This window comes from Pan troglodytes, chromosome 20, assembly GCF_028858775.2.
Source record: "Pan troglodytes isolate AG18354 chromosome 20, NHGRI_mPanTro3-v2.0_pri, whole genome shotgun sequence".
In the NCBI taxonomy this organism is placed as follows: Eukaryota; Metazoa; Chordata; class Mammalia; order Primates; family Hominidae; genus Pan; species Pan troglodytes.
In genome coordinates this window covers 5,271,437-5,295,214 of record NC_072418.2, presented here as the reverse complement: position 1 = coordinate 5,295,214, position 23,778 = coordinate 5,271,437, and the positions used below count along the sequence as shown (strand labels likewise).

Genomic DNA, 23,778 nt, shown 5'->3' with positions numbered 1-23,778 from the left:
TCCTCCTTGTACTGCTGGACCTGGCCCCGTATCTTGGTGGCAGAGGCCAAGCAAGGGGACTCCGATGCCGGGGCGTAGGGGGGTTTGGGTCAAAGGATGGGGGCAGAGTTCAAAGTGCAGGGGGCGGGCTCGTTTAATGGCGAATTCCTGGCACCGCGCCCCAGGGAGGAGGCTCCGGAGGCCCGTGGAACCCCGCTAGACTTCAGGGGTCTTGGTTGGGGACGCGGGGCGTTTTGACCCCCTAGGCCTGAGGATCCTAGGCCTGAGAACCCATCGGATTTGGAGAGAAGGGTGGGGTTTAGGTGAAATGTAAATACTGCGTGGTTTCCATTTGGCAAAGAGCAAGCTTGTAAAGGGGTCACCCTCGGGTCTGGGCTGCAAAGTGCAGCCGGGTCCTGTTTCCTTGGGAACCACAAGATAAGACCGCTGTAGATTGTTATGTCCGGAAACCCCTTATCAGAGCCCTGCACCTGGGTTGGAAATGGAGACGGATTCTCTGTGTCCAAGGAAATCAGACCCTCCGGCCGGAAAAGGGAAGTTTATTCTTACTGATAAAATGTCAATCACTGTGTATGATTGTAATGGGCAAGGAAGGCATTTAGCGAGCTAGAAGACATTGATGGCTCAGAAAAAGGTGTCCTTGGCAAAAATACTGTTTTCTGTTAATTTTCCAACTGATACCATCTGGGTCTGTCCTCCCAGCCTGGTGAATGTGTAGGCAGATACTTTCTCAGTCGGAGTTGATTTTTATTATCTTGATTGCTGCATCCTGTGCACAGAGGTTTTCTGCTCAGCTGGGCTTCATCCTGGGGTCCCAGTCCTGGCCCCAAGCCTTAATCAGCTCTCGGGTGATATTAGGCAAGTTGCCAAGCCCCTCAGTGCCTCAGTTGCCAGGTCTGTAAAATGAAAGTACATAACATTACCTGCATTTGTCAAATAATGAGTGCTGTGTGTGGATTATTATTGGCAGCTCATCATCACCATTATCACCCTCCTGTAAACGTCTTGGACCCCTTAAGTGAAGACAGCAGGGTTACGGCGGATAAAATGATGGACTTCGGAGAAAAGACTCTAAGACCAAATAGAGTCTAAAGTAGTGATTATCAAAGAGGGGAGGAGAAATTTTACGCCCAGGGGACACTGGACCGTGTCTGCAGACTTGGTTGTCACAACCGGGGATGGGGTTTGGGCTACTGGCATCCAGTGGATGAGGAGGTCTAGGGTGCTGCTCAACACCCTGCAATGAATAGCACGCCAGTCTTTTGGATTTGAGCCCACCTTAATCTCATTTTAATCGAATTGCCTCTTTAAAGGCCTATCTCCAAATACCTTTTGAGGTACTGTGGGTTAGGCCTTCACCTTACGGATTTGTGGGGACGCAATTCACCCGTTAACACTATACATACACAAAAATTCATAGACTACACCTCAAAAGAAAAATTCAACATGACCATATAATACTATAAAATAAAAGAAGATGCAATACTTGGTTTGGGGTTGGATCTTCGGAGGACCAGCTATAAAGACCATTTCGGGTATAATTGAAGGAAATATGATTATGGGCTAGGTATAAAGGAATGATTGTTAACTATGTGAAGTGTGAATATGAAGTGTGGACTTTTAGATAAAAATACAGATTTTTCTCTAAAATAGCATTTGGGAGGTGTTTAAGAGCAGAGTGTTACAGTGTCCTCAATTTACTTTTTTTTTTTTTTGAGACGGAGTCTCGAGCTGTCGCCCAGGCTGGAGTGCAGTGGTGTGATCTCGGCTCACTGCAACCTCCACCTCCCGTGTTCAAGTGATTCTCCTGCCTCACCCTCCCGAGTAGCTGGGACTACAGGTGCCTGCCACCACACCCAGCGAATTTTTGTATTTTTAGTAGAGATGGGGTTTCACCATCTTGGCCAGGCTACTCTTGAACTCCTGACCTCGTGACCCGCCCGCCTCGGCCTCCCAAAGTGCTGGGATTACAGGCGTGAACCACTGCCCCCAGCCACTCAATTGACTTTGAAATAATTCTTTTTTTTTTTTTTTTTTTTGAGACAGAGTTTTGCTCTGTTGCCCAGGATAGAGTGCAGTGGTGTGATCTCAGCTCAATGCAAGCTCCGCCTCCTGGGTTCACGCCATTTTCCTGCCTCAGCCTTCCGAGTAGCTGGGACTACAGGCACTCGCCACCACACCCAGCTGATTTTTTGTATTTTTAGTAGAGACGGGGTTTCACCATGTTAGCCAGGATGGTCTCGATCTCCTGACCTTGTGATCCGCCCAACTCGGCCTCCCAAAGTGCTGGGATTACAGACGTGAGCCACCGCGCCCTGCGACTTTGAAATAATTCTATGTAGATAGTGAGTACACACAGGCTGTCAGTCGGCTAGAACAATTGATCAGGAAACATCTCTGTCTTCACAAATTACCTGATATGTTGAGTAATGTGAGTATAACACGAATTTCATATTTATGTTCAGTTTCAACCCCAAGAAACACTAAGTGAACAGAAGAAATTGCACGTAACTGAATAGAGCCTGGTAGGAAAACAGAAAATGCGCACACACACCTCAAATACCAAGTCACACTGTTTCCTCTGCTTTAAAACTTAACATTAGATTTCCGACAACCCTCTCTCCACCACTGCATACTAACTCTGGAAATTTAGATTCCCTTGCCCAATTCCACAAGCAACCTTTGGATCTTCTGCAAGGTATGTTGCTACATTTATTATAGTATTTATGTGTTTCTTTTCCTTTTTTTTTTTTTTTGAGACAGAGTTTTGCTCTTGTTGCCCAGGCTGGAGTGCAGTGGCATGATCTCGGCTCACTGCAACCTCCACTTCCTGGGTTCAAGTGATTCTCCTGCCTCAGCCTCCCGAGTAGCTGGGGTTCCAGGCATTTGCCACCACGTCCAGCTCATTTTTGTATTTTTAGTAGAGATGGGGTTTCTCCATGTTTGTCAGGGTGGTCTCGGACTTTGGACCTCAGGTGATCTGCCCACCTTGGCATCCCAAAGTGCTGGGATTACAGGCGTGAGCCACCGCGCCCGGCCTATTTATGTGTTTCTTAATGATTTAAGGTGAAAAGCTGTGCTACTGTTTACTTCTTCAGGGACTCTGATAATAGGCATGTTTTTCTTTCCTGTCTTTTGTTCCCACTGCTTCCTCTCTGACAGTTATTCCATTGTTTTCCTATCACTTCCAATTTCTTTGTAGTTTCCTTGCCTCTTATCTTGGACACAATGTGAGTATCCTAAGCTTCATTAATATCCATTGATAAAGGCTGAGGCAAGCGGATCACTTGAGGTCAGGAGTTCCAGACCAACTTGGCCAGCATGGTGAAACCCCATCTCTACCAAAAAATACAAAAATCTGCCAGGCATGGTGGTGCAACATAAGACAAGCTTTGAGTAGCAAAAGATTGGAAACAAGTCCACTGTCTATTTAGAGAGACCTTGTTACATCAACTTACATCATCTTACATCTGTAAGGAGTAAGGAAGTCACCTATTAAGATGAAGAGAGTTGGAAGATTTATTCTTTTCATTGAGCCACAAAAACAATTGTAATGCAATGTGTACACCATGGTACTTTTTAAAAATAATAAAGCGGGGGGAAACAAAACGTGTCGTTCAAATGGCGTTTTTTTGTTTGTTTTTGTTTTGAGATGGAGTCTCGCTCTGTCACCCAGGCTGGAGTGCAGTGGCGCGATCTTGGCTCACTGCAATCCCTGCCTCCCGGGCTGTAGTGATTCTCCTGCCTCAGCCTCCCAAGTAGCTGGGATTACAGGCGTGTGCCACCAAGCCCGGCTAATTTTTATATTTTTAGTAGAGACAAGGGTTTTGCCATGTTGGCCAGGCTGGTCTCGAACTCTTGACCTCAGGTGATCCACCTGCCTCAGCCTCCCAAAGTGCTGGGATTATAGGCGTGAACCACCGCGCCCGGCCCTAGAGAATTTTTTAAAGTAAAAAGCTGTCCTGTTCCTATGGTAATTGAATTGTTATTTTAACTCATTTGAGAAAATAATCATAGAAGTTTAAATAAATTTGAACTCGACGTGAAAATTCTGAATACTTTTATTCAGTTGAGCCGCAATTCCTAAAGCCTGGAACGCGACTGCTCATCTCCGAAAAGACTTTCCAGCTTGAGACAGAGTAGAAGTATAAACTCTATATCGCTTGCCATTTTACATACAAACATAATTGTCATAATTCATGTTTTTACTGTGTTGACCTAAATAACAGGCTGTCTAAAAACGGTGGTAACAGTTCATTGCAGTGGGAATATGCGCGGCATAGCAAACTATGTGCTTATTCAGGGAGGTAAAGGAAGACAAAGGTTGTTTTTGGTTTTCATTTTTTTGAGACGGGGGTCTCTGTTGCCCAGGCTGGAGTACAATGGTGAGATCACAGCTCACTGCAGCCTCGATCCCCACGGGCTCGAGCGATCCTCCTGCTTCAGCCTACCAAGTCGTTGGGACCATAGGCGCACACTCCTATATTCCCAGCTAATTTTTGTATTTTTTGTATATATGGGGTTTTGCCATGTTGCCCAGACTGGGACAAAGGTTTATAAAGGAAAAAAAAATTTTTAAATGAGGATTACATCATTTTTCAGAAATAATTATCCTTGTCTACAAAGATCAGTAACTAGGGTCACACCAATCTGAGTGTCCCTGTAAAAGTATTTTTTGTTTAAGCCTGTGGTTTTTGTAGAGTCTTTTTCGTTATTAAGCATATAAATGTGAGACCTCTCTCTTCATGACCTTCCGTGGTTCTGTTTGTGGGAGGGCTGCTTTTTTTTTTTTTTGAGACTCAGTTTCGCTCTTGCTGCCCAGGCTGGAGTGCAGTGTCCTGATCTTGGCTCACTGCAATCTCCACCTCCTGGGTTCAAGCGATTCTCCTGCCTCAGCCTCCGGAGTAGCTGGGATTACAGGCGCCCGCCACCGTGCCCGGCTAATTTTTGTATTTTTAGGAGAGAAGTGGTTTTCGCCATTTTGGTCAGGCTGGACTTGAACTCCTGACCTCTGGTGATCCGCCGGTCTCTGCCTCTCACGGTGCTGGGATTACCCGCGTGAACCACCGCGCCCGGCCGAGAGTTTTAAAGAACACAGGGAGCGCCTGGTGGGGTCCGGCCTCGTGGGGTCCGGCCTCCTGGGGCCTCGTCGCCTGGTCTCCAGATCTCCAGGTCTCTGGACCCCAGGCGTCCGCGCCCACGCGGGACAGCACGGTGACGTCACGCACGCGGGTCCCGCCCCCACGCAGGACTCCGCCCCATGGGACTCCGTGCCCTTCCTCTCCTCCCCGCACGAGGGGCCGCTCCGAGGGGAAACTGAGTCTGGAGTTGCCGTGCAGTCAGGGAGGAGGACGCCGCGCCCTCCCTGGACTGGAGTGAGTTCTCCCAGATCCGCGGGTGCCCGGCTGGAGGGTCAGCCACGCGTGTTCTCGACGAGCCCGTCACTGAGGAGAGAATTATCCAATCAGGATAGGCAGGGGCGGGGCCCAGGGAACTGTCCAATCAGAGACGTTAATCCGAAGTAGAGCCCTGCCCAATCAAGGGCGCTAGGGGGACGGGCTGGAGAATTGTCCAATCAGGGGTGCGGAGTTGACAGCACTGTCCAATCAGAGTCTCCACTTCCCGAGATCTGTCCAATCAGACTCCGAGGACGGTAAGCCGAGTTCCCCTCTGCCTTGCGCGCTTCCCCGCCTACCCCGAGCGGCTCAGGTGTCCTGTCGTGCTCACCTGCGCCGGTCGCTGGACCGCGGGGCGCTAACCCTGGAGAGCCCAGGAGCGGGCGGGACATGGTGAGTGCTGGGCGGGAGCCGAGCCCGGGCCCAGGGCGAGGTGGGGCGGCAGGAACCGGCTTCCGCCCGAGTTCGCAGCCGGAGAAAGCTGAGGGACGCGCGGGGCGGCGCACGACGAGCGCCTGGGCCCCGGGGACGTGGTCACAGCGGCCGAGGGGTAGGGCTGGGGGCAGTCTGGGGTGACAGCAAAAGCGGTCAGGGGCTCGAGGGGTAGTTTCTGGGGACAGTAGAGGTCAGGAGTTTGGGGAGAGCTTGTGGGGACAGCAGAGGTGGTCAGGGGCTTGAGGCAATTTAAGTGGACAGTAGAGGTTTAAGGGGCACAGGGGCAGTTTGCGGGGACAGTAGAGGCGGTCAGGGACTCAAGGGCAGTTTTGGGACAGTGGAGGAGGGAAGGGGCAGTTTGCGGGAACAGACACGGTCAGGGGCTCGGCGGCAGTTTGGGGGTTCAGTGGAAGGGAGTCAGGCTCAAGGGCAGATTAGGGGGCCAATAGCAGCGGTCAGGAACTCGGGGAGAGTTTGAGGGGGCCGTAGAGGCGGTCATGGGTTTGAAGGGGCAGTTTTGGGGGACAGGTGATCAGGGGCTCAAAGGCAGTTTAGGGGGACAGTAGCTGCAGTCGGGAGTTTGGGGGCAGCTCGAGGGGACAGCAGAAGCAGTCAGGGGCTCAGGGGCACTTTAAGGGGGGCAGTAGAGGCGGTCAGGGGCTTGAGGTCAGTTTGGGGGGACAGTAAAGGGAGTCGGGCTCGAGGGATGTGTTGGGGGACAGTAGAGGCAGTCAGGGGATCGGGGAGAGTGGGAGGAGAGGGCAGGAGCCGTCAGGGGTTTTTGGTGGTCAGTTTGGGAAAGTCTGCCAAGGAGGAGGTGGTGCCCTGTCCTGGAGCCTGTCAAATAATAAAATCCTGGGCCGGGCGCGGTGGCTCACGCCTGTAATCCCAGCACTTTGGGAGGCCGAGGCGGGCGGATCACCTGAGGTCAGGAGTTCCAGACCAGCCTGGACAACATGGCGAAATCCCGTCTCTACTAAAAATACAACAATTAGCCGGGCGTGGTGGCGGGCGCCTGCAATCCCAGCTACTAGGGAGGCTGAGACAGGAGAATGGCGTGAACCTGGGAGGTGGAGCTTGCAGTGAGCCGACATGGCGCCACTGCACTCCAGCCTGGCGACAGAGAAAGACTCCGTCTCAAAAACAAAAACAAAAACAAACAAACAAAAAATCCTGGCTAGAGAAGGAAAGAGAAAAATAGGGATAAGCCCCAGCCTCCGAAACCTGCCAGGTCTCCAAATCAACCAGGAAAAGGTTTTACTTTCATACACAAGAAAAGGTTTGGAAGAACGTTTTAGGGGACAAGCAGAAAGGGGGTTGACAGTAAATGTACCTCCTTGTGGTCAGCTAGCTCAGGGGAGGTGACAGGGGACTCCACACTTACTGCTTGCTCAGACTCGGGGGGGCCACTCAAAGTTCAGGGGCCTGTGGAGAGGACAGAAGGCTGAGTAACGTTTGGGGAAGAAACGGGAGGCTGCGAACATGTGGTCAAGCTTGTGTAAACCCAAACGTAGTAAGGAAACTTTTATGAAAAAGGATTATTGCGAGGTATTGGGGGAGGGGGAGTAGGGGCTGTTGCAATAGGGAGAAGGGTTAGTTGGATTAGGGGCAGGAGAGTAATGCCAGAGGCTTGGGGTTCTATTGCAGTGGGGTGGGGGTATAAGCAACAGGGGCATGGGGACAGTTGATGATTGAGCTGCGGGACTAATGCTGTAGCCACAGGGGGACAGCTGCAGGGGGAGAGCTCTGTGACCATCAAGTATGCAGGCATCTGAAGAGTTGGCTAGGCCTGGCGCGGTGGCTCATGCCTGTAATCCCAGCACTTTGGGAGGCTGAGGCAGGTGGATCACCTGAGGTCAGGAGTTCAAGACCAGCCTGGCCAACATGGTGAAATCCCATCTCTACTAAAAAATACAAAAATTAGCCGGGCGTGGTAGTGTGTGCCTGTAATCCCAGCTACTTGGGAGGCTGAGGCAGGGAGAATTGCTTGAACTCGGGAGGCAGAGGTTGCAGTGAGCCATGATCACACCACTGCACTCCAGCCTGGGCACACCTAACCTAGTGAATCATTTCTGATGACAAAGAATGGGATTTCGGAGGGTCTGAATCTGGCCTTGTCATCTGCGTGAATCTTATCTAAGTCGTATGGGAAGGGAGGGTCCTGGCTGTCCCAATTCCAGAGCACAGCAGGATGGGGTTTCACCTTTGCTGGTTTCCAGGAGCACAGAGCTGAAGTCAGTTCAACATTGTCACCTGACAGCTGCGAACAGCCTCATCTGTGTCCAGCTCAGCATTGGTATTGTTCCTATTTCAGCCCCAGGTTTTAGTAAATGTAAAATAATGAGGCCGGGCATGGGGATGCGCACCTGTGGTCCCAGCCACTTGAGAGGCTGAGGGGGGAGAATCGCTTGAGCCCATGAGTTTGAGGCTGTACCACTCCACTCCAGCCTGGGTAACAGAGCTAGAACCTGTCTGGAAAAAAAAAAAAAAAAAAAAGAGCCGGGCGCGGTGGCTCACACCTGTAATCCTAGCACTTTGGGTGGCCGAGGTGGGCGGATCACAAGGTCAGGAATTCAAGACCACCCTGATTGACATGGGGAAACCCCGTCTCTACTAAAAATATCAAAATTAGCCAGGTGTGATGGCAAGTGCCTGCAATCCCAGCTACTTGGGAGTCTGAGGCAGGAGAATCGCTTGAACCCGGGAGGCGGAGGTTGCAGCGAGCTGAGATCGTTTCACTGCACTCCAGCCTGGGAGACAGAGCAAGACCCTGTCTCAAAAAAAAAAAAAAGGAATAAATGCTTTTTGCCTTTTTTTCTTGTCCTTAGTGAGGGCAGTCATTGTCTTGGATGTGTTCTTTGCCTTCTGCCACTGCCTGGTGTTATACCATGGCTTAGCCCGAGAAGGCTGCTGTGGAAAACTCTCAAGCTCGGAAGACGTTGCATCTTCCATTAGGATGAGGGGAAAGGCGCACACACAGCCCCATGCTTTATTGTGAGGTGGGCGAAGGTGTGGATTGAAAACATTCATGAAACTAGCACTGACTTAGGCAGGTTGCAGAGTTTGTGACAGTGGGGGACCCTGCTCCGTCTCCTGTTAGTATCTGCGCATCAGACAGATGCACATTCTGTAATATACGACCCACAGTACAGAGAAGCGGCAATTCCGATTAGGGGACTGATGAACAATTTATCATGAGGATAATCATTAACTGATACCTGTTTTCTGCATGAGACCCTAATCATTAACTGATACCTGTTTTCTGCATGGGACCCTTTGTGGGATAGAAAAACTTCTAGATCTTCTAGAATCCACCACTCACCCCTTTGTCCTTTAACACGGGCTGAAAGTGGTGATTTGGCTGTGTTCTTACTTATTTTTATTTTTTTTTTTGAGACAGTCTCACTCTGTCACCCAGGCTAGAGTGCAGTGGCTTGATCTCAGCTCACTGCAACCTCTGCCTCTGGGTTTAAGTGATTTTCCTGCCTCAGCCTCCCGAGTAGCTGGGATTACAGGCATGCACCACCACGCCTGGCTAATTTTTGTATTTTTAGTAGCGGTGCGGTTTCACCATGTTGGCCAGGCTGCTCATGAACTCCTGACCTCAAGTGATCCTCCCGCCTTGGCCTCCCAAAGTGCTGAGATTACAGGTGTGAGACACCTCACCCAGCCTTTTTTTTTTTTTTTTGAGGTAGGGCGTCTCTCTGTCACCCACGCTGGAGTGCAGTGGTGACATCTTGGCTCACTGCAGCCTCAACCTCCTGGGCTCAAATGATCCTCCCACCTCAGCCTCCTGAGTAGCTGGGACTCCAGGTGTGCCCCACCATGCCTGGCTAATTTTTGTATTTTTTGTAGAGACAGGGTTTCACCATATTGCCCAGGCTGGTCCCAAGCTTCTGGGCTCAAACAGTCCTCCCACCTCAGTCTCCCAAAGTGCTGGGAGTATAGGCCTGAGCCACCAAGCCCAGCTGCTGATAGCATTTTATTATAAAATAGAACACATGTAGAACTTTTGTAAGACAATTACAGAGTCAGTGGAAACGTCCTAAAGTGAACAGTGTGTAACGACAGCCAGGCCATGTCTTCGAAGAAGCCTTGGCATCCAATTTGAAATGATGTGTAATGGTAGGCTTCTCCCTCCAGATCAGGCCAGTATCCTACATTCTTTTTTTTTTTCCTTTTTTTCTTTTTTGAGATGGAGTCTCACTCTGTTGCTAGACTGGAGTGCAATGGTGCCATCTTGGCTCACTGCAACCTCCGCCTCCTGGGTTCAAGCGATTCTCCTGCCTCAGCCTCCTGAGTAGCTGAGACTACAGGCGCTCGCCACCACGCCCAGCTAATTTTTGTATTTTTAGTAGAGATGGGGTTTCACCATGTTGGCCAGGATGGTCTTGATCTCTTAACCTTGTGATCCGCCCACCTTAGCCTCCCAAAATGCTAGGATTATAGGCGTGAGCCACCACGCCCGGCCTATCCTAAATTCTTTTAGCCTTTTTTTTTTTTTTTGGTAGAGACAGGGTTTCACTGTGTTGTCCAGGCTGATCTCAAACTCCTGAACTCAAGTGATCTGCCTGTCTTGGCCTCCCAAAGTGTTGGAACTACAGGCGTGAACCACCACACCTGGCCAATATCCTAAATTATAAGGAAATAATCTCCTTGCTTTTCTTCATAGTTGTATTTTTAAAATTTAATTTAATTTAATTTTTTTTTTTTTAAGAGACAGGGTCTTTGCTCTGTCACCTAGGCTCGTCTTGAACTCCTGGCCTCAAGCGATCTTCTCACCTTGGCCTCCCAAAGTGCTGATATTATAGCTGAATAAGAAATAATAAAATTTGAGCAAGTCATGTCAATTTCCATGTTACCTGAATGATTGATTTATTTTATTTTTTTGAGATTGGGTCTCACTCTGTTGCCCAGACAGGAGTGCAGTGGCACAGTCATAGTTCACTGCAGCCTTGAACCCCTGAGCTCAAGCGATTGTCCCTCCTCACCCTCCTAAGTAGCTGGGACTACAGGTGTGTACCACCATGGCTGGTTAATTTATTGTATTTTATTTTTTTTGTAGAGACGGGATCTCGCTATGCAGCCCAGGCTGGTCGCCAACTCCTGGCCCTAAGCAATCCTCACACCTGAGCCTCTCAAAGTACTGGGATTGCAGGCATGAGCCACCAGCCTTAGCTTAATGATGTTTTCAGATTTTTCAGTGTTTCCCCACCCTCATACCTGCTGTTTCTCAGTAATTCTTTGTAAGTCTCTGGCAGAGGCTGTCATTGCGCTTTGCTCCCTGTTGGGAAGGTACTCACGGCATTGAGTGTACCGCACTTTTTCATACTGTTGGTCACCTCTCACAAGGACATAAGCTCTGTGTGGCTCAGTTCCCCAGGCTGTCAGCCTCACCTCTCTTCCTGCGCACATGGGGGAGGCGGCGCCTTTGCTGAAGTGGGATGTGTGGAATGTTTTAGGACTCTGTGGTCTTTGAGGAAGTGGCTGTGAACTTTACCCCAGAAGAGTGGGCATTGCTGGATCATGCTCAGAGGAGCCTCTACAGAGATGTGATGCTGGAGACCTGCAGGAACCTGGCCTCCTTGGGTAAGGGTGGCGTCATTCCCTCACTGCCTCCTTGGGTAAGGGTGGCGTCATTCCCTCACTGCCTCCTTGGGTAAGGGTGGCGTCATTCCCTCACTGCGTCCTTGGGTAAGGATGGCGTCATTCCCTCACTGCCTCCTTGGGTAAGGGTGCCGTCATTCCCTCACTGCCTCCTTGGGTAAGGGTGGCGTCATTCCCTCACTGCCTCCTTGGGTAAGGGTGGCATCATTCCCTCACTGCGTCCTGGAGAGCAAAGAGACCTTGGTTTTCTTTTTTTTTTTTTTTCTTTTTTTGAGACGGAGTCTCGCTCTGTCGCCCAAGCTGGAGTGCAGTGGCACGATCTCGGCTCACTGCAAGCTCCGCCTCCCGGGTTCACGCCATTCTCCTGCCTCAGCCTCCTGAATAGCTGGGACTACAGGCGCCCGCCACCACGCCCGGCTAATTTTTTGTACCTTTAGTAGAGACGGGGTTTCACCGCGTGTTAGCCACGACCTCGTGATCTGCCCGCCTCGGCCTCCCAAAGTGCTGGGATTACAGGCGTGAGCCACCGCGCCCGGCCTAAGATACTTTGTTTTTCTTTTTATTTGAGCTCAAAAATTGAAATATGTTGGAAAAGAGATAGACATGACCCCAACACCCAGGGAACATGGGAGTCAAAACGCTTCTCCATGAAAACAAAGTTTTGTGTATGATTGATATTTAGGTTTTCTTGATCACCAGTCTTTGGCTGCCCACATTTTATAAGTCCAAGTAGAGTATTCTGTGTCACGTTGGGGCAACGAAAGCAGCTTTGTGGTTCACCACACAGAGTAACTGTACTTTGAAAATCAAAGTACACTGTGATAAAGTAAATCCAAGTTACACTGTGAGTAATCCACGTTTGACATGGTAATTTTGCTGCAATTAAAACTCACACTCGGCCATCATCGGTGGTCTGGGAAGTCAAAGTGTTGGCCTGTCTCAGGGGAACATTTGTTGCCCTTCACAATCCTTCCTCATCATGTGATTCTCTAGGAGTGGGCGGTGCTCACACCTGAGGGCAGCCGGGCGTAGTGGAGGAAGGGCTCCTGTGAGGGCCCTGTGCCTGTGAGCACCAGGAGAGCAGCAGCCCCCTCGGGAGGAGCGGGTTCTGTGCCTGTGGGCACCGGGAGAGCAGCAGCCCTCAGGAGGAGCGGGTTCTGTGCCTGTGAGCACCAGGAGAGCAGCAGCCCTCGGGAGGAGCGGGTTCTGTGCCTGTGGGCACCGGGAGAGCAGCAGCCCTCAGGAGGAGCGGGTTCTGTGCCTGTGAGCACCAGGAGAGCAGCAGCCCTCGGGAGGAGCGGGTTCTGTGCCTGTGAGCACCAGGAGAGCAGCAGCCCTCGGGAGGAGTGGGTTCTGGATAAGAAGGTTCCGTTTGGCAGCGTGGGTTAGAAGTACAAACCCTTGGCCGCACGCAGTGGCTCACGCCTGTAACCCCAGCACTTTGGAAGGCCTAGGTGGGCGGTTCACCTAAGGTCAGGAGTTCAAGACCAGCCTGGCCAACGTGGTGAAACCCCATGCGTACTAAAAATATAAAAAGTAGTTGGGCGTGGTGGCAGGTGCCTGTAATCCCAGCTACTCGGGAGGCTGAGGCAGGAGAATTGCTTGAACCCAGGAGACGGAGGTTGCAGTGAGCCAACACAGTGCCACTGCACTCCAGCCTTGGTGACAGCGTGAGACTCTGTCTCAAAAAACAAAACAAAAAAAGAAACACAAACCCTTCTCTGAGGAGGAGGAGGTGTGTCCTCTCTCAGCTGCCCTGTGTGGCTTCTCCTGCACCCCCCTGCACTGTCCTCCTTCGCAGGGGAAAGCCTCTGGATTTCCTCGTATACGAGGAGCATTTGTGCATGTGCAAACTTTGCTTTTCTGATAATATTTTACTTAACATCAGTCTCCATCTGTTTGGAACTATTCCGTTTCTTAGTAAATGGGTTGCCACATTCATCTTTTCCTTTTTTTTTTTGAGACACAGTTTCACTCTTATTGCCCATTGCCCAGGCTGGAGTGCAATGGTGCGATCTTGGCTCAATGCAACCCCCACCTCCCAGGTACAAGTGATTCTTCTGCCTCAGCCTCCCGAGTAGCTGGGATTACAGGCACGTGCCACTATGCCCGGCTGATTTTTTGTATTTTTAGTGGAGATGGGGTTTAACCATGTTGGTCAGGCTGGTTTCGAACTCCTGACCTCAGGTGATCCACCCGCCTCAGCCTCCCAAAGTGCAGGGATTACAGGCGTGAGCCACCGCATCCAGCACTATTCTTTTTTTGAGACAGGGTCTCACTCTGTCATACAGGCTGCAGTGCTGTGGTGTGATCATGGCCCACTGCAGCTTTGACCTCCTGGGCTCAAGTGATCCTCCCTCCTTGGCCTCCCAAGGAGCTGGGATTATAGACACACAACACCACGCCTGGCTAATTTAAATTTTTTATTGTTGTTTAGAGATGAGGTCTCCTTATTTTCCTATGTTGCCCAGGCTTGTCTTGAACTCCTGGGCTCAAGCAATTCTTCTACCTTGGCCCCGCAGTGCTTTGAGATTACAGGCATGAGCCACTGCACCCGGCTCATCTGTTTTTTATTATTGCCAAATTCTCAAGTAGGTGAGGTCCTCAGAGTCTCACTTGGATAGCATGTCTATTCTTCCTTATAAACGGTACATTTCTGGATTACTATATGAAAAGAAATCCGTATGGTCTATTTCCTTTATCCCAACATATTTCCCCTAAGAAATTGTGTAATTGATTGTTGCAGATTGTTACATTTATGTTAGAACCAGTGGATCAAGTTCTCAGAGGGACGTTTTTGGGAATGGAATATCCAATGATGAAGAAATTGTAAAGTTCACAGGAAGTGATTCCTGGTCTCTTTTTGGAGAAAATTGGAGATTTGATAACATTGGAGATCAGCACCAAATCCCACAGAGGCATCTGAGGTGAGTGGCGCTCAACCAGAGGGATGGGCCTCTCTGCAGAGCATCAGACTAACTTGCAATTCAAAGAAAAGTATCGGCCGGGCGCAGGGGCTCTCGCCTGTAATCCCAGCACTTTGGGAGGCCGAGGCGGGTGGATCACCTGAGGTCAGTAGTTCGAAACCAGCTTGGCCAACACGGAGAAACCCCATCTCTACTAAAAATACAAAACATTAGCTGGGCATGGTGGCACATGCCTGTAATCCCAGCTACTCAGGAGGCTGAGGAAGGAGAATCGCTTGAACCCAGGAGGCGGAGGTTGCAGTAAGCCGAGATCGCGCCATTGCACTCCAGCCTGGGCAACAAGAGCAAAACTCCATCTCAAAAAATAAAGTATAAACCAGCTACACAATTTCAGACTCACAGAGACATTTTTTAATTTTTATTTTCTCTTTTTAAAAATATATTTTAATAATTACTTTTATTTATTTTATTTTATTTTTATTATATTTATTTATTTATTTTTGAGATGGGGGTCTCACTCTGTCAACCAGGCTGAAGTGCAGTGGCACTGATCTTGGCTCACTGCAACCTTTGCCTCCTGGGCTCAAGCAATCCTCCCACCTCATCCTCCCAAGTAGCTGGGACTATAGGCACACACCACTGCACCTGGCTAATTTTTGTGTTTTTGTAGAGACGGAGTTTCACCGTGTTGCCCAGGCTGGTATCAAACTCCTGGACTCAAGCAGTCCACCCATCTCAGCCTCCCAAAGTGCTGGGATTACAGGTGTGATTCACCATCCCTGGCTGAGACTTTTTCTAAGAGAGTATTTTTATAAATGTGATGTCAATGTCACGTGTCTGAAACAGTTGGAAACAATATCAGGAAACTTCATCTATAAGAAACACCGTGGGCTGGGCGCAGTGGCTCACGCCTGTAATCCCAGCACTTTGGGAGGCTGAGGCAGGTGGATCACCTGAGGTCGGGAATTCGAGACCAGCCTGACCAACATGGAGAAACCCCATCTCTATTAAAAAAAACAAAAAAAACAAAAAAGAATTAGCCAGGTGTAGTGGTGCATGCCTGTAATCCCAGCCACTCTGGAGGCTGAGGCAGGAGTATCGCTTGAACCTGGGAGGTGGAGGTTGCGGTGAGCTGAGATCATGCCATTGCACTCCAGCCTGGGCAACAAGAGTGAAACTCCGTCTCAAAAAAAAAAAAAGGCTGGGTGTGGTGGCTCACACCTGTAATCCCAGCACTTTGGGAGGCCGAGGCAGGCGGATCACGAGGTCAGGAGATCAAGACCATCCTGGCTAACACAGTGAAACCTCATCTCTACTAAAATACAAAAAAATTAGCCAGGCGTGGTGGCGGGCGCCTGTAATCCCAGCCACTTGGGAGGCTGAGGCAGGAGAATGGCATGAACCCGGGAGGTGGAGCTTGCAGTGAGCCGAGATGGCGCCACTGCACTCCAGCCTGGGTGACAGAGGGAGACTCTGTCTCAAAAAAAGAAGAAAAGAAACACTGTGAAATTTATGGCTGCAGTTGAGCCTTCAGCTAGAGCATTAAGCTTGTTCTCCATAGAAACCCGGCAGACAGTGCTGAAAATAGACCCATTCAGTGAAATTGGCAAATAATGTAATCAAAATAATCACTAAAAACCATTAATAAATTAATCACTTATAATCATTCATGACTAGTAGCTTGCTTCCCATTTTGAACAGAAGTCAGCTGTGGAGACTCTGTGAAAGTAATGAAGGTCATCAATGCGGAGAGACCTTGAGCCAGACTGCGAACCTTCTTGTGCACAAGAGTTACCCTACCGAAGCTAAACCCTCTGAGTGCACTAAGTGTGGCAAAGCCTTCGAGAATCGGCAGAGATCTCACACCGGACAGAGACCGTGTAAGGAATGTGGGCAAGCCTGCAGCTGCCTCTCCTGCCAAAGCCCTCCTATGAAAACGCAGACTGTAGAGAAACCCTGTAATTGCCAGGACTCAAGGACAGCATCTGCGACATACGTGAAAAGTCTCAGCAGTAAAAAGTCTTATGAATGTAAGAAATGTGGAAAAGCTTTCACTTGTCCCTCATCTTTCAGGGCACATGTGAATAGTCACCATGGGCAGAAAACCCATGCATGTAAAGTATGTGGGAAGACCTTTATGTATTACTCCTACCTTACACGGCACATAAGAACTCACACAGGAGAGAAACCCTATGAGTGTAAGGAGTGTGGGAAAGCCTTCAGCTGTCCCTCATACTTTCGAGAACATGTCAGAACACACACTGGAGAGAAACCATATGAATGTAAGCATTGTGGAAAATCATTCAGCTGTTACTCCTCCTTTAGAGATCACGTGAGGACGCACACTGGAGAGAAACCCTGTCGGTGTAAACATTGCGGAAAAGCGTTCACTTGTTACTCGTCTCTTCGAGAACATGGGAGAACGCACAGTGGAGAGAAACCCTATGAATGTAAGGAATGCGGCAAAGCCTTCAGGTACCCCTCCTCTCTGCGAGCACACATGAGAATGCACACTGGAGAGAAGCCCTATGTGTGCAAGCAGTGTGGGAAGGCCTTCGGATGTCCCACTTACTTTAGAAGACATGTGAAAACACACAGCGGGGTGAAGCCCTATGAATGTAAAGAGTGTGGGAAAGCCTACAGTTTTTCCTCCTCCCTTCGAATCCACGTGAGGACGCATACTGGAGAGAAGCCCTTTGAGTGTAAGCATTGTGGGAAAGCCTTCAGCTGTCACTCCTCCCTTCGAGAGCATGTGCGAACCCACAGCGGAGAGAAACCGTATGAATGTAATCAATGTGGGAAAGCCTTCAGCCACGCTCAGTACTTTCAAAAGCATGTGAGATCACACAGTGGGGTCAAACCCTACGAATGTACTGAATGTGGGAAAGCCTACAGTTGTTCCTCGTCCCTTCGTGTGCACGTGAGAACGCACACTGGAGAGAGACCATATGAATGCAAGCAGTGTGGGAAAACCTTCAGGTATCTCGCATCACTTCAAGCACATGTGAGAACACATGCTGGAGCGTGAATCTACGAATACAGTGGACCTGGGAGAGTGTTCAACCGTAAAACCTTGTTGTAAATGTGAGAAACGTTATTTATGTAGAGCATGTAGGAAAACCTGGTATAGCACTTATTTTGTACCTAAAAACTCAGAGTAGGAGAGAAATCTCTTAATTATGATTAATATGGTATTGCCTTTACATGCCTCAGCCTTAATAGTGATTCCTTGTGTATTAATTTCTAGTGTATGTTTGTGATGTAAACATTTAATAAATATCCTGTTTTGTACACTTTCAGCTATGTATATTTTGTCATTTAGGACTTTAAATAATTATAGGTATATAAAATCTGTCTCATTTCCATTGAAATGTCTTTTAGACCCAGGGATGCACAACTTGGTGTGAGTTTAGATGAAAAACGTTTTTGATTCCTACTTTCTTGTTTTTTGTTTTTGTTTTTGTTTTTTTTGAGACAGAGTCTCGCTGAGTTTAGATGAAAAACATTTTTGATTCCTACTTTCTTGTTTTTTTTTTTGTTTTTTGTTTGTTTTGAGACAGAGTCTCGCTCTGTTGCCCAGGCTGGAGTGCAGTGGTGCAATCTCGGCTCACTGCAAGCTGCGCCTCCCAGGTTCATGCCATTCTCCTGCCTCAGCCTCCCGAGTAGCCCGGCTAATTTTTTCTATTTTTCAGTAGAGATGGGGTTTCACCGTGTTAGCCAGGATGGTCTTGATCTCCTGACCTCATGATCCGCCCACCTCGGCCTCCCAAAGTGCTGGGATTATAGGCGTGAGCCACAGCGCCTGGCCATTTTTTTTTTTTGAGACGGAGTCTTGCTGTGTTGCCCAGGCTGGAGTACAGAGGCACGATCTTGGCTCACAGCAACCTCCACCTCCCTGGTTCAAGCAATTCTCCTGCCTCAGCCTCCCAAGTAGCTGGGACTACAAGCATGTGCCATCATGTCCAGCTAATTTTTGTATTTTTAGTAGATATGGGGATTTTGCCATGTTGACCAGGCTGGTCTCGAACTCCTGACATCAGGGGATCTCCCCGCCTTAGCCTCCCAAAGTGCTGGGATTACAAGTGTGAGCCACCATGCCTGGCCTCATTCCCACTTGCCATTATATTTCCAGTGTGTGATCATGAGACTGTTATTTCTTTTCCAGTCCACTATTGCAGGTACTGGAATTTGCTGTCACTCTGCCTTTCCCTTCAGTCATTTTTTTTTTTAATTAAAAGTTTTATTTTATAGAGGTAGTGTCTTGCTATGTTGCCCAAGCTAGGCTCGAACTCCTGGGCTCAAGCAGTCCTCTCGCCTTGGCCTCCTAAAGTGCTGGGATTACAGGCATGAGTCTCCATGCCCAGTGTCCTTCAGTCTTTATTATTTAAAGATGTGTCTTCCAGCTGGGTGCGGTGTCTCATGCCTGTAATCCCAGCACTTTGGGAGGCCAAGGCAGGCGAATCACAAGGTCAGGAGATTGAGACCATCCTGGCTAACACAGTGAAACCTTGTCTCTACTAAAAATACAAAAAAATTAGCTGGGCGTGGTGGCAGGCGCCTGTAGTCCCAGCTACTCTGGAGGCTGAGGCAGGAGAATGGTGTGAACCCGGGAGACGGAGCTTGCAGTGAGCAGAGATTGCGCCACTGCACTTCAGCCTGGGTGACAGAGCAAGACTCCATCTCAAAAAAAAAAAAAAATGTGTCTTCCACATTTGTTTGTTCCTTGTGGATACCACTTGTGTGTAACTCAGATACATTAGTCCTTATAGAAGACTCTTGACAGACATCATTCTCAACTGGTTTCTGATCATATTCTGAATTATAGGCATGAGCCACTGCGCCTGGCCCTATTTTCTTGTTCATTGTCCTTGATCTTGGTTGGAAATTGGACAAACTGCATTAAGAAGAAAGACCTTTTGACATGAAGATGAAAGTTAGTGTATAGCTTGTTCTACTTGATTGTACTGTCAGCCCTAATAAGGTTGGAAACTATATATCCAAGAGTCCCTTCTGTTTATGGTTGTGAGTTAATGTTCATGAGAAGATGAAGGCACATGAGTTTTGAAAAGTAGAAGCGAAGAAGGCATTATTCTCAGTTCTTTTTTTTTTTTTTTTTTTGAGATGGAGTCTCACGCTGTCCCCCAGGCTGGAGTGCAGTGGTGCGATCTTGGCTCACTGCAAGCTCCACCTCCCGGGTTCACGCCATTCTCCTGCCTCAGCCTCCCAAGTAGCTGGGACTACAGGCACCTGCCACCATGCCCAGCTAATTTTTTGTATATATATATATTTTTAGTAGAGACAGGGTTTCACTGTGTTAGCCAGGATGGTCTTGATCTCCTGACCTCGTGATCCACTCTCCTTGGCCTCCCAAAGTGCTGGGATTACAGGTGTGAGCCACCGCACCCTGCCTATTCTCAGTTCTAATAGACTACCCGGAAACAAACACGTGGTAACCTTACGGACCTAAGTTGCAATTCATTTTTCTGACTTCTGGCTCTGCTAGTCTAGAACAGCCCCCAAAGCCAACATGACATTTGACTTTAGTTTCCTCTTAGCACACTCCATAGACTGTTCCACAAGCATCCCCACCACCGTCCCCTCTTTAGGATTCAGGTACACAGAGATCCTTGGATTTCACCATCCCTCTGGTTTTCATCAGGCCATTCCAGGCTACTGCATTTAGTGATCTCCTCTCTTCCTGTGAACCCCTTTATCTCCAACTCTTCTCATATTTACATGATTTCTGTAGTAAGCGTCTTGTTCCTTAATCGTAACCTGTTTCCTCACTCCACCCTGACAGTTTTAATGTTGCAACCAAGAATGCATTCGTTGCATTGCTGATGCTGAGTGGTGGCAGTGACCACTGAGCCTCCATTTTCTTTTTTTTTTTTCCTTGAGATGATTTTCACTCTTGTTACCCAGGCTGGAGTGCAATGGCATGATCTCAGCTCACTGCAACCTCTATCTCCTTTTTTTTTTTTTTTTTTTTTTTTTGAGATGGAGTTTTGCTCTTGTTGCCCAGGCTGGAGTGCAATGGCACGTCTTCTGCTCACCGCAACCTCCACCTCCTGGGTTCAAGCAATTCTCCTGCCTCAGCCTCCCGAGTAGCTGGGATTACAGGCATGCGCCACTATGCCCAGCTAATTTTGTATTTTTAGTAGAGACAGGGTTTCTCCATGTTGGTCAGGCTGGTCTCGAACTCCCAACCTCAGGTGATCTGCCCGCTTCGGCCTCCCAAAGTGCTGGGATTACAGGCGTGAGCCACCGCGCCCGGCTCAACCTCTATCTCCTAGGTTCAAGTGATTCTCCTGCTTCAGCCTCCCGAGTAGCTGGGATTACAGGTGTGTGCCACCACAACTGGCTAATTTTTTTGTATTTTTAGTAGAGACAGGGTTTCACCATGTTGCTCAGGCTGGTCTCGAGCTCCTGACGTCAGGTGATCCACCTGCCTTGGCCTCCAAAACTGCTGGGATTACAGGCATGAGCCACCACACCCACCCTTTCTTTTCCTTTTGGATACTGAGTCTCACTCTGTTGCCCAGGCTGGAGTGCAGTGGCATGATCTTGGCTCACTGCAAGTTCTGCCTCCCAGGTTCAAGTGATTTTCCTGCCTCAGCCTCCTGAGTAACTGGGACTACAGGTGCACACCACCACAGCTGGCTTTTCTGTATTTGTATTTATCTATTTAATTTTTTGAGACAGTGTCTCACTCTGTTGCCCAGGCTGGACTGCAATGGTGAGATCTTGGCTCACTGCAACCTCTGTCTTCTGGGTTCAAGCCATTCTCCTGCCTCAGCCTCCCAAGTAGCTGGGACTTCAGGCATGCGCCACCACACCAGGCTAATTTTTGTATTTTTAGTAGAGATGGGGTTTCACCATGTTGGCCAGGCTGGTCTCGAACTCCTGACCTCAAGTGACCTGCCCACTTCGGCCTCCCAAAGTGCTGGGATTACAGGTGTGAGTCACTGCACCCGGCCTATTTACTTATTTTTGAGACAAAGTCTCACTCTGTTGCCCAGGCTGGAGTGCAATGGCACAATCTTGGCTCACTGCAACCTCCAATTCCCAGGTTCAAGCAATTCTCCTGCCTCAGTCTCCTGAGTAGCTGAAATTACAGGAGTGCACCACCACACCCAGCTAATTTTTTGTATCTTTAGTAGAGATGGAGTTTTGCCATGTTGGCAAGCTGGTCTCAAACTCCTGACCTCAAGCGATCCAGCTGGCTCGGCCTCCCAAAGTGCTGGGATTACAGGCATGAGCCACCATGCCTGGTCTTCTTCTTTTTAATTATTACAAAAAAAAAGAGACAGGGTTTCGCCATGTTGCCCAGGGTGGTCTCGAACTCTTGAGCTAAAGGGATCCATCCACCTTGGCTTCCCAAAGTGCTGGGATTACAGGCATAAGCCAGCGTGCTTTGCCTCTACTTTCTCTTTTTTTTTTTTTTTTTTTTTTTTGAGATGGAGTCTTGCTGCTTCACCCAGGCTGGAGTGCACTGGTGAGATCTTGGCTCACTGCAACCTCCACCTCCCGGCTTCAAGCGATTCTCCTGCCTCAGCCTCCTGAGTAACTGGGATTACAGGCGTACGCCACCATGCCCAGCTAATTTTGTATTTTTAGTAGAGACAGGGTTTCACCATGTTGGCCAGGCTGGTCTCGAACTCCTGACCTCAAGCGATCCAGCTGGCTCGGCCTCCCAAAGTGCTGGGATTACAGGCATGAGCCACCATGCCTGGTCTTCTTCTTTTTAATTATTAAAAAAAAAAAAAAGGGCTTCGCCATGTTGCCCAGGGTGGTCTCGAACTCTTGAGCTAAAGGGATCCATCCACCTTGGCCTCCCAAAGTGCTGGGATTACAGGCATAAGCCAGCGTGCTTGGCCTCTATTTTCTCTTTTTTTTTTTTTTTTTGAGATGGAGTCTGGCTGCCTCACCCAGGCTGGAGTGCACTGGTGAGATCTTGGCTCACTGCAACCTCCACCTCCCGGCTTCAAGCGATTCTCCTGCCTCAGCCTCCTGAGTAGCTGGGATTACAGGCGTACGCCACCATGCCCAGCTAATTTTGTATTTTTAGTAGAGACAGGGTTTCACCATGTTGGCCAGGCTGGTCTCGAACTCCTGACCTCAAGCGATCCAGCTGGCTCGGCCTCCCAAAGTGCTGGGATTACAGGCATGAGCCACCATGCCTGGTCTTCTTCTTTTTAATTATTAAAAAAAAAAAAAAAAAAGAGACAGGGCTTCGCCATGTTGCCCAGGGTGGTCTCGAACTCTTGAGCTAAAGGGATCCATCCACCTTGGCCTCCCAAAGTGCTGGGATTACAGGCATAAGCCAGCGTGCTTGGCCTCTATTTTCTCTTTTTTTTTTTTTTTTTTTGAGATGGAGTCTGGCTGCCTCACCCAGGCTGGAGTGCACTGGTGAGATCTTGGCTCACTGCAACCTCCACCTCCCGGCTTCAAGCGATTCTCCTGCCTCAGCCTCCTGAGTAGCTGGGATTACAGGCGTACGCCACCATGCCCAGCTAATTTTGTATTTTTAGTAGAGACAGGGTTTCACCATGTTGGCCAGGCTGGTCTCGAACTCCTGACTTCAAGCGATCCAGCTGGCTCGGCCTCCCAAAGTGCTGGGATTACAGGCATGAGCCACCATGCCTGGTCTTCTTTTTAATTATTAAAAAAAAAAAATAGAGACAGGGTTTCACCATGTTGCCCAGGGTGGTCTCGAACTCTTGAGCTAAAAGGATCCACCCATCTTGGCCTCCCAAAGTGCTGGGATTACAGGCATGAGCCAGCGTCCTTGGCCTCTATTTTATTTTATTTTCTTTTTTTTTTTTTTTTGAGATGGAAGTCTTCCTGCTTCACTCAGGCTGGAGTGCAGTGGCGAGATCTTGGCTCACTGCAACCTCCACCTCCCGGCTTCAAGCGATTCTCCTGCCTCAGCCTCCTGAGTAGCTGGGATTACAGGCATAGGCCACGATGCCCAGCTAATTTTTTTATTTTTAGTAGAGACGGGGTTTCACCATGTTGGCCAGGATGGTCTTGATCTCCTGACCTCGTGATCTGCCCGCCTCAGCCTCCCAAAGTGTTGGAATTACAGGCGTGAGCCGCCACGCCCGGCCCTATTTTCTATTTTGGTTATTTCAGACTAGGAATAGAGAGACGCAGAAAACTACAGCTGTGCACTGAGACCACTGACACTTGGGAGTCACCGCACTCCAGGTACAGGGACCGCCACGAACAAGCGAGTCCTCCCAGACACGCAGGAGTAGCCCCCAAGGCTGACAAAAATCACATTTGTTCCAGGGACAAAAGGATGGACACATCCAGAGACACGGACACACCCACAAATCATCGCCCCCACTCTTCAGCCTCACAGCGGCCCCCTGATTCTGGTCCCTCCAGAATCTCTGTCATCAGTCACC

At 49.2% G+C, this 23,778-nt stretch overlaps 1 protein-coding gene across 3 annotated transcripts; it reads left to right on the top strand.

Moving 5' to 3' along the window:
- The first annotated feature begins 5,635 nt into the window (after window positions 1-5,635).
- On the top strand, window positions 5,636-17,664 carry ZNF77 (zinc finger protein 77). 3 transcript variants are annotated; one of them, XM_016937024.4, is made up of 4 exons: window positions 5,636-5,789; window positions 11,294-11,420; window positions 14,185-14,365; window positions 16,067-17,664. In XM_016937024.4, exons 1-4 carry the CDS (start codon window positions 5,787-5,789, stop codon window positions 17,391-17,393), a joined length of 1,638 nt encoding a protein of 545 aa, XP_016792513.1. In that variant the 5' UTR covers window positions 5,636-5,786; the 3' UTR covers window positions 17,394-17,664. The 3 variants fall into 3 exon arrangements, with proteins under 3 accessions (XP_016792513.1, XP_063656529.1, XP_054529473.1); XM_054673498.2 differs by having other exon boundaries at window positions 5,661-5,789; window positions 10,897-11,420; XM_063800459.1 differs by lacking the exon at window positions 11,294-11,420 and having other exon boundaries at window positions 5,656-5,789.
- The last annotated feature ends 6,114 nt before the right edge of the window (window positions 17,665-23,778 follow it).

Coding starts and splice junctions, on each gene's coding strand:
- ZNF77 (XM_016937024.4), top strand. Junction 11,421..14,184: donor CAGGAACCTGGCCTCCTTGG/GTAAGGGTGGCG, acceptor TGATTGTTGCAG/ATTGTTACATTTATGTTAGA. Junction 14,366..16,066: donor ATCCCACAGAGGCATCTGAG/GTGAGTGGCGCT, acceptor CATTTTGAACAG/AAGTCAGCTGTGGAGACTCT.